Source organism: Orycteropus afer, unplaced genomic scaffold (genome assembly GCF_000298275.1).
Source record: "Orycteropus afer afer isolate SDZICR_OR568_19922 unplaced genomic scaffold, OryAfe1.0 scaffold00057, whole genome shotgun sequence".
NCBI classification, from domain to species: domain Eukaryota; kingdom Metazoa; phylum Chordata; class Mammalia; order Tubulidentata; family Orycteropodidae; genus Orycteropus; species Orycteropus afer.
Genome location: NW_006921644.1, coordinates 10,046,874 through 10,060,183, shown reverse-complemented (window position 1 = coordinate 10,060,183; position 13,310 = coordinate 10,046,874). Strand labels below are relative to the sequence as shown.

The window sequence follows — 13,310 nt, the reverse complement described above, 5'->3', positions numbered from 1 at the left end:
ACCACCACCACCATCACCACCACCATCATCATCACTACAATCACCACCATCACCACCACCACTACAATCACCACCATCACCACCATCACTACCACCACCATCACCATCATCACCACCACCACCATCATCACTACAATCACCACCATCCCACCATCACCATCATCACCACCACCACCACCATCACCATCATCACCACCACCACCATCATCACCACCACCACCATCACTACAATCACCATCACTACCATCACCATCACCACCACCACCACCATCATCATCATCACAATCACCACCATCACCATCATCATCACCACCACCATCATCACCACCACCATCACCACCATCACCACCACCACAATCACTATCATCACCACCACCACCACCATCATCATCACCACAATCACCATCACCATTATCATCACCACCATCACCATTATCATCACCACCATCACCATCATCACCACTCTGTCATAGCCACCATCATCATCACCACCACAATCACCATCACCACCACCATCACCACCATGATCATCATCACCACCACCATCACCATTATCATCACCACCATCACCACCATCACCACAACAATCACCACCATCACTACAATCACCACCACCATCACCACCACCATCACCGCTATCACAGCCATCACCACCACCATCACCACCAACACAGCCACCATCATTCCATCACAGCCATGACCACCATCTTCACTCTATGATAATCATCACCCTCACTCCATCATCACTATTACTGCCATCATCACCACCATCATCATCATGTTGGGTTTATAGGCTGTTACATATTGACATTAATGACATTCATTGAGCAATGATGTCCCTGCTAGAAAGTTTTCCTAATAACTACGTCCAACCCTCACAACAGTCACATGGGTAGGTGTTACTAATGCTCCCATTTTATAGATGAGGACCCTGAGGTTATGAGAGGTTCTCACTCCCTCTTGCACCATACCAGAAGGGCAGAGTTGGGCCGTGAGTATGTCTGTCCTGAATTCTTCCTTCTTCCTGCAAAGGTGTGCTTGGAAAGAGCGTGGGGACAGACACACTCCCAATCCAGCTGTATCCCTCTGGCACAAGTTGAGGCAAAGCAACTGAACCTCTATTCATCGGTCTAATCTGAGAATGGACTCAACAAGCCCAGGCCACTTGCACCCAACAACACAGCAAGCAAGGAGGTGTAAGCTTCCAAATTCCAACACCCAACTGAACTCATCCACCCAATCACTCCGGCCTTGCAGGCCTGGGAAACCTAACCTGTACCCAGCCCCACCCGAGCGCTTCCTACCTGATTGGTGGGCATCGTAGGCCACATACCCCAATGGCAAGGCTGCTGGAGAAAAAGACAAGCAAATTCAGACTGGCCCAGTGCTCTGTCCAGAGAACCCACCCAAATGCTCCCTCTCTAGAAGTTTCTTAAAAAGCCACACATGCGTGCTCTGGGGGCCTCACCACAGACTTCCGCCGAGCCTGTGTCCCTCCCATTGTGGCACCCGTGTTTCATAAACACAGAACCCAGGTCACCACCAGACCAGGACAAAGGAGGAGACTTCCTCTAAGCTGTGGGATTTGTCGCCACATCTCAGGGTGACGCTGTGGGCCGCGTTTCCTCCCCCCCCCCAAGGCCTGCTCCTAAAACACCACTGGACTGCATGCCCACCATCCAGGGCTGTGCCCAGGGCATCTAGGGTCCCGGCCAGCTCTCCTGAGGGGCCTTCCACAGCAGACAGACTGGGGGTCTCCCTGGGCTCCGTGCTTGGCTTGGTATCCTCAGCCTGCAGCCTTGGAGGCCTGTGGGCCAGCTGTCACCTCTTAGTCTCCCCACAGGGGTGAAGGGAATGAGGGCAAGGGAAGAAGTGAGGGTGCTCATGGGCTGGAGAACCAGAGCCGGGGGGGCCATTCCAAACAGCAGGGTCTGGACATAGCCATCCAGAAGGAAGACTGGGCAATCTACCTCCAGAGAGATACCACCTCGGAAACCCAAGGAAGGGGCACTATGAGTTGGAACAGACGTGATGACATTAGAGGCTGATAAACAGGTGACACACCTACTGTGTGCTCTGAGATGCCTCATTTAACCTCATACCCCACGGTGCAGGTCCAAGAGTCTCCATTTCATAGATGAGTAAACTGAGGCCTGAATAAATTCCACAACTTGCCAGGACTCTAACCCCCATCTCGGGGCAATTTTCCTATTCCCAACCCAAGCTCTGCTCCCTGCAGGCACTGGGCTGGCTTTGGCTTTGAGAGGCCTTCACGTTGGGAACAGGCTGGCTGAGCCTCGGGGCGGGCAAGAGTGTGACCCAGAGGCACGTCTTCCTCTAGTCTTGGAAGAGTTTGCTGCATACCTCCGGCCCACCTTCCCAGGGTCGTGGGGGAAGCAGACCCATTTCTCATCAGACTGACAGCAGTGCACGCCCTCCTAGGGGCAGTGGAGAGGGGGTAGAGGGCCCTCGTGGTCAGAATCCCATTCCACTGAACCACCCTGTGCCCAGGGGCATGCGTCTTCAGCACTCTGGGGGTCTGTCACCTTCAATAAAACAGCCATCGCAATAACTGCAAATCCCCACCCCCAGATGCACTAAGGATGAAACGCAACCAGGAGTCACAGACACTGACCTGGGCTGGCTGGCTGCGCCCACCACTCCGGGAGCAGCTGGCTCCTGCAGGCCTCCGGGGAAGGACTCCTTTTGACCACGCCCATGTAATCGTCCACAGAAGGCTGGGGGATGTGGGGGAGAAAGACAGGCCTGTCAGGGAACTTCCAGCCCTGCTAAAAGTGAATGCTTTACTGTCAACCAGGAGCTCCGGTGCCTCAGGGCTTAAAGCATTCAGCTGCTAACTGAAAGGTCAGCTGTTTGACCCCCACCGGCTGCCCCATGGGAGAAATATGTGATGTGCCAGCTGCTTTGGTAAAGATTAGGACCTTGGAAACCCTGCAGGGCAATTCCACTCTGTCCTGAGTCAGATCGAGAGCAGGACGCTAGGTTTTACCTTTAATTATAGACACATTATCACCTTCTATTTTATGAGAAAAGGAAAGCCTTACTTTACAACTTGAGTGACTCTAGACTGTGAACTCACAGGCATTGGATCAAACCATGGCCGACTAACAGCCTCTCTAGGGCCATTAACAAGTTTACTGGCCTCTCCAAGGCACTGGCTGTTGCAGAACTCAATGTGCCAGGTGACCCAGCTGCAGAGGCACATGAGATCTGGGACCCGAATGAACGGCACCGAGCAAAATCCTCCTGTGCCCGTGAATCCTGCTGAAGAGCTGAGCGCAGATGCTCAGCCTCTGACCCCCTCCCTAAAGGAGGCTGATAACCAATTAGGAAACGTTTTGAAATCTGATTTCTCGTGACCTCGGTGTGGCAACCCAGTTATCTCTCCTCTCAGCTGAGTTGGCAGAAAGGCCTTGCATGGAAAACAGCACATTGCTGGATAGACTGGGAGCTAGGAATTCCCTCGATCTGCCACCCGTCAGCTGCAGAGAGGGGACCCACTTAGAGCAGGCTGAAGTGCTACAGCTTCTCCGACAGTGACGCTGCTCCTGGGGATGCTGCCATTGCGACGTCGCTGGCAAGAAGCATGGATCCTGCACCCATGCCATCTTTTGCAAGGGTGGTGTGGGATTATTTTAGTGATGCAATGCCCACCTTTTAATAGCCATGCAAAACACCACTAAAGAAACCAGAGGCAGAGGAAACCACAGCCAAGTCTCCACAGTTAGTATCCAAACCTCATGAGTCTCACCTAAAGAGACCCCACCAAGCCTCTGCTTAGGGCCTACTAACTAGGAGTTTATGTACATTACTAACGCGCTGAGCTGGCCAGTCTTCAACCCATCAGAGCAGCACCTGCATATGAAAGACGGGCACCCAAGAGTCACGAAGCTAGTCCATAATCCTTTCATAATGACAACCAAGCACCAAGGCAAGTTTCAAGTGTGCTGGCTGCAGCCTGCCTAAGGCAGCAAGGGAGTACACAGCGCACTGGGAAAGGTTTTCAGGGAAAACGTTTACAACATGACAAGATTAGAACACCAGGAGACGTCCCTCACGCAGAGCAGACAGCTCATCCTCAGCCCTCAGGGACAAAGGGCTATCACGAGATTGCAGCATCCGGGTAGCACAAACCAGACGTTCTTGGATGCTACCTGAAGGCCGGAGAGTCGAGTCCATCCAGAGGCACCTTGGAAGAAAGGCCTGGCCAGCCGCTTCTGAAAAGTCAGTGCTATGAACCCCACAGAACGCGGCTTTGCTCTGACGTACGTGGGGCGCCACAGGCCAGAGTCAACCCAACAGCAACTGGTCAACGGTGATTATGTGACAGTGTGGCCTAGTGGGCAGTGCTGCATCAAGGGGTCTCGTGGTCCGTAGGTCTCATCAAACCAGCACCAGCTGCCATGGAGTCAATGTCGACTGACGGCGCCAACGTGCGAATCAGAGCAGAACTGCGCACCATGGGGTTTTCAGCAGCTGACTCTCAGGAGATACCAGGCCTTTCCACCGGGCCCCTCGGGGTAGACTTAAACCGCCAACCTGTCAGTCAGCAGCTGACTGTGTTTGCCGTTTGTGCCACCCAGGAATCTCCATCAGAGGGGCACTTCCAGGGAGAGCATGCCACGCAACCCCTTCAAGCAGCCAAGACCCTGCAGAACACTCCCCCACTCACCTCCTTAATCAGGTCGTCGATTTCCGAGCGCCCACATTCCATCTCCGTGACCTCATTCATGCAGCCGGGGGCCACCATGCCTAATTTACCTAAGGAAATGCAAACAGAAATGTCACTAGACGTGGCACTGAGGCACCGTGTCCATGGCTGAGGCCATGGTCACCGCTGGCTGTTAATGCTGTGCTCAGGGAAACAGAAGTTCCAGTGTCCTCGGTTTGGGAACAACAAAGAAATCTTTTCCCACGCGCAGTCATCTGATCAGCAAATTCAAAAGAGAGAAGTTGGTTGCTGTTTTCTCTCCCTAAGACTTAAAAGATAAAGCAAGCACTTTGGTCTCTTGCTTCTGTTTGCTAAGATCTAAAACAAATCAACACAAACACACTCTGTAGGTGTCTACCACTCTACAAAGGGTTAAACTCATAAGCTGGGGGCATGTGAAGACACTCAAAGGTTTCCTGGCAAAACGTGTTTGCAGGTTGGGGTCTTTTTTTTACATCTAGTGGGCAGGAAGTCTCCTCTGGGCCTTTCCAAATATACACATGTGTCTGTGTAAATGCACACACAGCCCACAGGAAGGGCATAAACACTCACTGTACTCAGCTGGAACCAGCCTTGCTCAGGAACCGTCCAGCGGGGTCAGGGACACGCACCTAGCCCCTCTTCCCTGAAGGAGAGCTGGCTCTCTCCTGTCTTCCCCGGTGAGAACTCTGCCTTGCTGAGTCTCTCGGTGTGAGACGCGTCCTCCCATCCAGCCCTGACCAATCCTTGGAGTTTATTAGCCCTGATGATTTGCCCACGTTGGTGGTGGCTGCCAGTGGCCCTGGACTTGCTCGCCACTCCTGGCCACTCACGTGTGCAGAGCACAGCTGTCCACAGTCTTTCCGAGGCTGTGAACTTTCAGAAGCACGGTGCCAGGCCTGCCTGCTGAGGTGTCTCTGGGTGGGGTCCAGCCTCTAATACCACGCACTTGGTCTGTGCCACCCAGGGACTCCTTACCCACAGTGAATCCTGACCAAACTGGGATTTGATTTCGCTTGGTTCATCAGTTCTCTTAGAAACTGTAGATGGGAGGGTAGGGGCAGTGGGGGACCCTCTGTAGCTTGCAAACCAGCGAAGTACACAGGCAAATGGCCCGTTTAGACATTATGCAAATGCAGCATTTCTTGGCCCTGAGAACCTGCCTGGTTCTTCTTTAACACCCACCCTTGCAGGTGATGCGGGCTGCACCCCACACTATAAACAAGCTGGGGTCCCCTGCCAGTTCAAGCTCGGCTGACTCGGGGGGCGGGGCACCTGGAGCTGTTTGTCCCCTTGGAAACACTGCGGAGCTGTGGGTGGGGCTGAGAGCAAACTTCCCCCTCCTTCCAACCCCAGTTGATTTTATGACAAGATTATCCAGAACATGGAAGTGAGGCAGAAAGAGGACTGCCTGGCCTTCCCAAACCACCCAGAGGAACGCTGAGCTTCTGTTAAGGATGATGGAAAAATCCAGAAGTGGATAATGGTGATGATTGGACAGTCTGATAAAAGTTAGTAATGTCACTGAATTGTACAGGTGAAGAATGTTGAAATGCAAGTGTTTTGTTACATAAGTATTTATCACAGTCCAAAAGGGTCACCCCTTAAGGGTCACCCAGTTTTCCAAGGGAAGGGCAGTTTCTGGGACGAACTGTTGACTATTGATTAGGGTTCAGCACAGCAAGGTCAGACACTCATTTTCAAACTGTCAAGCTACAAACGGCCAGTAGGAGAGAGGATCCGCACCCCAACGGCGGCTGCACTGCCCAGTAGGACACTCGCCGCTTTGGTCTCTGACTTGCTGGGTCTCCGCCTATCACTGACCACATGCTCGGTGCCTCAAGCCCCTGTCCACCATGCTTTGTCGCCAGACTCGTTCCCTCATCAACAATTTAAACAACTGCCCCAGCTCATGAGCCCTCACTTTTACCGTAAATTACACGCAGACACTTCAACACCCAAACTCAGAACTTTCTGCACAGTCCTACGCAACTTTCTGGGCCCCAGCTCTTTCCCAAGAAGGCCTGGTAGTGCACTGATTGAACTGCAGCAGAGCTGTGCTGGAGCCCGGCCTTCAGTCCCCACCCCTTTCTCCAGCCCCTGTGTCCTCTCACGCAACTGGACGCGGCCACTTGGACAGCAGCTGGTGTGAGAGGTCACACGAAAGAGCACGCAATCTGCTTTGCACAGGCAAGAATGACTTCGTCTCACTAAAGCTGCTTGCTCGGCCTGGGCAGTGACCTCCACCCTGCCCCACTCCCCGGCAGCTCGGTGCCCACAGGGATGGTTACATTTCTGCTCCTCCTCGGGGACGATCCGGTAAACTTTGTACGGCTCAGAGATGTCCAGCTGCGACCGCTCTGTCACTTCCTCAAAATCTGGGCTCTTGTTCAACGCACAACGTAACCTTGTCTTCCAAGTAGCTGGTTCAGCTTTGTCCCCTTCCTTAAACTTCCCTTTAAAAACTGCCCATGCCTGAAGGGACAAAAAGCAGAGCATTAAACACGCAGCCGAGCCCACCCCACCCCACCCCAATTACCCGCCACGGCAGCCAAGTCTTCACAGTCTTTCTTGGCCATTCTACCTGTCTCAGTCAAGGAATTCGACTCAAACGGACCCCATCAAACCATTTTCTTTAACTCTGTGGAAAGGCTCAGAAAGAGGACAGGAACCCCCACTGTGCATGGAGCCGGGATCCAACCCAAACCCAGGCTCCTCCCACACCCCTGGATGCCTCTCCACGAAGTCCACCCCAGACGGAAGGACCTAGAGAAGTCTGAGGTTGAGGAGTGCAAAAAGAGACTTGCCCATGTCTTCACTAGAATTTTTCAAAACAAAGAACAATTTGCTGTGTTTCAATTCAACTCCTAGCTAAAACTGAGCATGAAAACGCAACACCACACTGAAAGTCTGAATATGGTCATCCAGGGCCCGCCGACATTTAATAGAAATTTGTTTTGCATTTTGACAATGATTATAGCTTCCTTCCCTCAGGACAGTTTCAAATGCAATGAAATGTCTTCCCTTTGTTGGGTTGTTTTTTTTTTTTTTTTAAATAGCTGCCTTCCCACCTCTCTAAACCTTGGCAGCTGACCTGGGACCAGAAAGTCAAAGCTGGAGAGTTGTGGAACGGGTGCTATTAAATGGGAAGGGCGCACGCATGTGCCTGCGCGTGCACATGTGTGTGTGTGAGTGTGTATGTCAGGATTTCAACATTAAAACACACACATACCGATTAGAAGGCTGCTGCTGTCAAGAGCAAGGAAACTTTTGGTTTTAGGTGAAGCCCTTTTATCTGACAATTATCCCCAGGACGTTGGGAGATACTTTGACTTTGAACCCGAGAAAACCTCCTCCTGGCCGCGTTTCATCCCAACACTGGAGACCCGCGTGGACACACATGCGGTGACTGAAAGAATTCCAGAACTGGAGGAAATTCTCAACAGCACCCAGGAAACACACCTCTAAGAGATCAGGGACATCCTCAAGGACGCCCAGCCTGGGGAAGAACCAGCTGCAGCTCTGACTGTCCTCAGGGGCTGCAGTTCTCAGGCTGGAGTCGGAGAGCAGGTCCCTGGGAAGCTGGGGAAAATGCAGATTCCTCGGCCTCGCCCCTCCAGAGTCTAAGCCACAGGGGCGGCTAGGGCCCGGGGAGCTGCATCTTCAGCCAGCCTCCCAGGGTGATTCGGGAGGCCAGGAGGCTGCACTTGCAGAAAGCCCACAATGCCCCTGGGAGTCACAGCTCCATCTAAAACATCACCGGGTTTCCCCAAAATCAGACAAGGACGGCCCCAGTTCAAGGTCAGTGCCACGTACTGGTCCCTGCTCTGAGCTCCAACTCTGCACCTGTGCCACACTGAAGAACCTGGCTGGACGTCCCCGCGCCTGGGCACAGGTAGAGCTTTCCTTCTCCAGCCCAGACGCACGGCTGCCCATCCGAAATGCTCCCAGAACCAAAAGGTCCGCGATTCTTCTGGCCTCCACTAACTGCATCGCTGACCATGCATTGACTTGTTTTTCTCAAAAAAACAAGCACAAAGCATGTTCCAACTGAGCGATTTTGTTACTTAAACCAGGGTTTGCTCAACTGTTGACACTTGGGCCGGGCATCCTGGGTAGACAGGCCTATGCACCAGGGTGTTTAGCAGCAACCCTGGCCTCTACCTGCTGGATGCCAGAAGCATGATGACATCCAAAGGTGTTCCCAGGCCCCACCAGCCTCCACGACAAGGCTGGCCTCCCTGACTCACACCCAGAATAGAAATGGAGAGCTTGCGGGAAACCCGCACTTGTGCCGCCAGAGTGCCCTGGGGAAGCAAACTGCTGCCCCACCCTCCCCCATGCCCACTGGAGGACCATCAGTTTACTCCATATTACAACTCACTGCCGTCGAGTCAGATCAGACTCACAGCAAACCCTCCTTGGGTTTCCGAGGCAGATCGCCCAACCAACCTTCCTTCCGAGGAGAGACCTCAAAAAGGATGGATTTTCTGGCAGTGTCATTCCAAAAAAACAAGCCCACTGCCAACAAGTTGATTCCAACTCATAGCAAACCTCCAGGACAAAGCAGAACTGCCCGACAAGGTTTCCAAGGCTGTAAATCTTAAAGGAAACAGACAGCCTCGTCCTTCTCCCATGGAGCATCTGGTGGGTTTGAACCACCAACCTTTTAGTTAGCAGCCAAGTACTTAACACTATGCCACTAGGGCTCCTTGGTAGCGTCATTACCAGTTGGCAATTACCCAGTCCAAGGCTCTGCCAGACCCTTTTGCTCACTGACTGCCCCCACTCACCCCAAGAAAAACAAGGAAATACCCAGAATCAAAACAGAGGCTACATGGCCAGGGTGGTGCCCAGTGACAGTGCAGTGCAGCTGGCCCTACGCTCTTTGCTGCACAGTCTCTCGTGACCCTTCTAGATCCCAAAGCAGTCCAAAGCCAGAGTGACTCCAAGGCGTCCGTCCCGCAGCACATCTCTTCCACCAAAGCTCTGCTCTGCACCAATCAGCTACCAGCACTGGACACGGCCAGAACTCGTCCTAACGCAACACGACCGCTTCCTCTGCTGTTTTAACAACCATGCACCGTGTTCTTTTCCTGGAAGGCCTGATAGATTTTAAACTCTGTGCAACTGAGCGAGTTTTCACTCGTTCCGGCCCACTGACTAAGGCGGTCAAAGCGAGGCCAGGGGTGTACAGCTCTCACCTACACAGGCTCGCTGGTTTCTTTCTTTCCCCTCACCTTGATGAAAAGGAGGCAAAATACTTCTGAAACGTGCACTCAAGCCAGTACCAGCGCTCATCAGTTTACTCAGGACTGGTGCCTCTCAGTCTCCCACTGGTGCATCAATACCAGGAGGCTGACCTCACCATGCTGCCTGTGGACACAGCTACCCTGTGGTAGCTGGATTCTTACAGTCTCCTTGCTGAGGCAAAGAAGCAGGCTCAGACATTTTTTCCTAACTCACAATGTGTTTGAAATGTTTCTTTGGATGCTTGAAACAAAAAGGACTGTCTACTTAACCAGAACATCCCTGAGATGACTATAACCACAGACTGTTAACTTCTTCCAACACCAACATCACCACCACAGCAGCACCAACACCTACACTGCCAGCACCGCCACTGGCATCATGCTTGGCCGATGTCCGCAGCGTGGCCTCTCAGAAGCTGGAAACCAGCACATGGCGCCACATGGCACAACTCTGGGCACATCAGATGAATTTTCACTGGCTCACCATGTTGGCCTCCTGATGGCCCCCAGCTCTCCCTGGGCATCTACCATCTCCTCTCACCCCATTCCTGCTGAGATTGTAGACTCATTTCAGATTGCCACACTGAGCGACTGCGTAACCAACGGAAACATTGGGAATCTTACACATTTTTCTCAACGCTGTTGAAACTGCCATGAAAAACGTTGCATAAGACACATAAATCTGGGGCTTGATTTCATTACTCTCAGAGCATACGTTGAAGCAGGGAGGAGGTGGAGGGAGCCTTTGCAGCCAAGCCACGTGCGTGTGGTATGCAGCCCGCTGGTCCAGCATGTGGCACTGTTCTCTCAAAGACACTTTCTCGATGCTCAACCTCAAAATATGCCCTCGGCACTCAACACTTCTTCATAAACCCATTCATCCTGGCCGTCAACCTCGAGCACGGCGTCCCAGTGGGGAGGGCCATGTCTGGGGACAGTTCTGACTGTCACAGCTGGAGGGGTGCCATTGGATCTACAAAGTAGAGGTCAGGGACACTGCTCAAGACTTAGAGTGCACAGGGCAGCCCCCATCACAAAGAGCGCCCTGGCCCCAAATGTCAGCAGTGGGGGGCGGGTTTAACAAACGTAACGAACATCCAGCTGTCATCGAGAACTGGATGGGAATGGTGGACTGACTCAGTTTAGCCTGAGTCATTCTCAAGAGTGGCCCACCTCATGCCAAAGTCAAAATGCTGCCTCGGTCAAGCCAGACAGGGATGGACATCACCACTAAGGAGGGGAGGCAGATGCCGGTGCTGCAGGAAGCCTGGCTGGGCCCTGGGCTCCTTGATGGAAGGGGCCTAGAGGACCAGAGGCGACACAGGGACGCCTTGGAGTTGTGGGCTGAGCACTCGTGCACGCCCACCATTCCTGGAGAGGGCCAGTAACTGACATTAGAGCGTCAAGAGACCCACGACCCCCGAGTTTCAGAGTGAGCAGGAGTGTGAGCGTGTACTCCCTCAGCAGCTCTGGCCTACGCACCATGCACCTTCCCATCTGGTGTGGCTTGGGTCATTTCTGTTGTTTGGAGCCAGAAGATGGGCATCCTGGGTAAGAGTCCTGTGCTGTCACTTGGTCCTGCAGGTCTCTGGTCCTATCACTGGCCCGTCCCTGACTGCAGCCTGACTCACGCCCTCTCTTACACCTCTCTACCTTCCCTGCCCTTAGCCCCTAAATGTTCACAGAACAAGCACACAGGGCATGGGTCACGCCACCTATAGTGCATCTGTTGCAAACATGGAAGCTTGGGCTTGGGCTTGGGCTTGACCTATGGGCTCTAAATCGGGAGGTCAGGGCTTGGACATCTGCAGACTTAGAAAAACCCGCAGGTGACCACAGTGGTGCCCAGGCCGCAGGGCTGGGCTGCCCTGGCTCCTGGTTCCACCGTCTGAATCTGGGTATAAAGTTTCTGCATCAGTAGGTCTACGGGAGTGAGTGAGGCTCACCGCTGGGCAGCCTGGGTTCAGACACCGTCCCCATCATACTTGAGCCATGAGACAAGTCACCTCTCCTCTTATGCCTCTGTAAAACATGGGCAACAGCATCCCCTAGCACGCAGGATCGCAGTGGGCACAGAACCACATGGGTGCAGGCTGGGCACAGGGTACACTCGCAGTCAGCATTGGCTGCCCTGCTGCAAATGGGCAGCACTAAATGCAGGTCTCCCTGTGCCTGGGGCACTCACATTCTCCAGGGACGTGAGACTATGTACAGGCACCACAGCAAGGTAAAGACACAGCCACACAAGCCAGCCCCCAACAGAGGACAGAAGGAATCTCACTAGTCCGAGTGGCTGCAGGGCCACGTAGAAGTCAGCACTTCCAAAAGAGGGGAGACTTCGATGTCTCTAGTATACTGAGTCACCCCAACAGTGGCCTGGGGGTAAAGCTTTTAGTAACGGCTCCAAAGAAGAGCTTCCTCTCTGCTGATAGAGCAGGTGGGGAAAGCACGCGCAGCTTGCTCGTTGCAAAAACGCCAACGCGACTGACCTGAAAAGTGACTTAGTAATCCACCAGAGGTAAAGTCACCTAGCATATGCTGTTCAGGACTCAATCCTTGTTCGTTTTCTAAGACTGGATTAATTTTTTAATAACTAAATGTCGCTCCACACCTGCACCTGCCCACGAGGGAAGACACTCAACAAGGCCAGGGAGGGAGCTCGGTCTGTACCTTGAAGATGGAGGCATCCACTTCCTGGTTATAGTCCTGCTTGCCTGCGTGCTTCCAGGGGATCCGGAACATGCTCTTCTCGTCGTTCTCCCAGATCAGGCCCGGATACAGGCTGCTGTCGATCTGCTCGATGAGCCACTGCCGCAGCCGCCGCCCCCCGTTCCGGTCACACATCCTTGAGGAAGAAAGCACATTACACAGCAGTGAGGCTACCGTCTCTTTCAGCAAGGTGACTCGTGGACTCCCCGGCCAACGGCTGCTAACGGGAAAATCAGAGGCTGGCAACAGAGGTGGAGCTGGTGCAGGGGGAATCCCCAGTTCTGGGACTGCGGGAAACACCTGCTGTGAGCAGATGACGCTGGCCTCCCCGACCCAAAGCTAGGAGCGAAAGCCAAAGGCTCCCGGGGAAGCCTGCTCCAGGCCAGCCGGATGTCTGGCCCGCCTCCATTCTGGCTGAGTTTTCTCCAGCTTTCACCTGCTGCTCTGCATCTGGCAAATACAGCGACATCGAAGAGCAACATTCCATCCTTAGAAATCATGTCAACACTTTCAGGGACCGTGCGTGAGCACTGCTCCCACCTATTACTCTAAAGCCAGTCTGCTGCTGTGATGACTGGTCTCCTTAGCATCAGTAGGATGGGTGAGGAGGAGACCTTCAGGCTGTGGCCAGTCCTTCC

The 13,310-nt window shown here is 53.3% G+C and overlaps 1 protein-coding gene across 1 annotated transcript in view; it reads right to left on the bottom strand.

Moving 5' to 3' along the window:
- Positions 1-12,807, bottom strand: part of IRF8 (interferon regulatory factor 8) — a 17,273-nt gene extending 4,466 nt beyond the window's left edge. Inside the window, exons 1-5 of the mRNA XM_042780736.1 lie at positions 12,634-12,807; positions 7,003-7,186; positions 4,694-4,782; positions 2,636-2,738; positions 1,305-1,349 (exon numbers count right to left, since the gene is read on the bottom strand). Coding sequence (XP_042636670.1) covers positions 1,305-1,349; positions 2,636-2,738; positions 4,694-4,782; positions 7,003-7,186; positions 12,634-12,807 — 595 coding nt within the window. The remainder of the gene's footprint in view (positions 1-1,304; positions 1,350-2,635; positions 2,739-4,693; positions 4,783-7,002; positions 7,187-12,633) is intronic.
- Between the last annotated feature and the right edge of the window lie 503 nt (positions 12,808-13,310).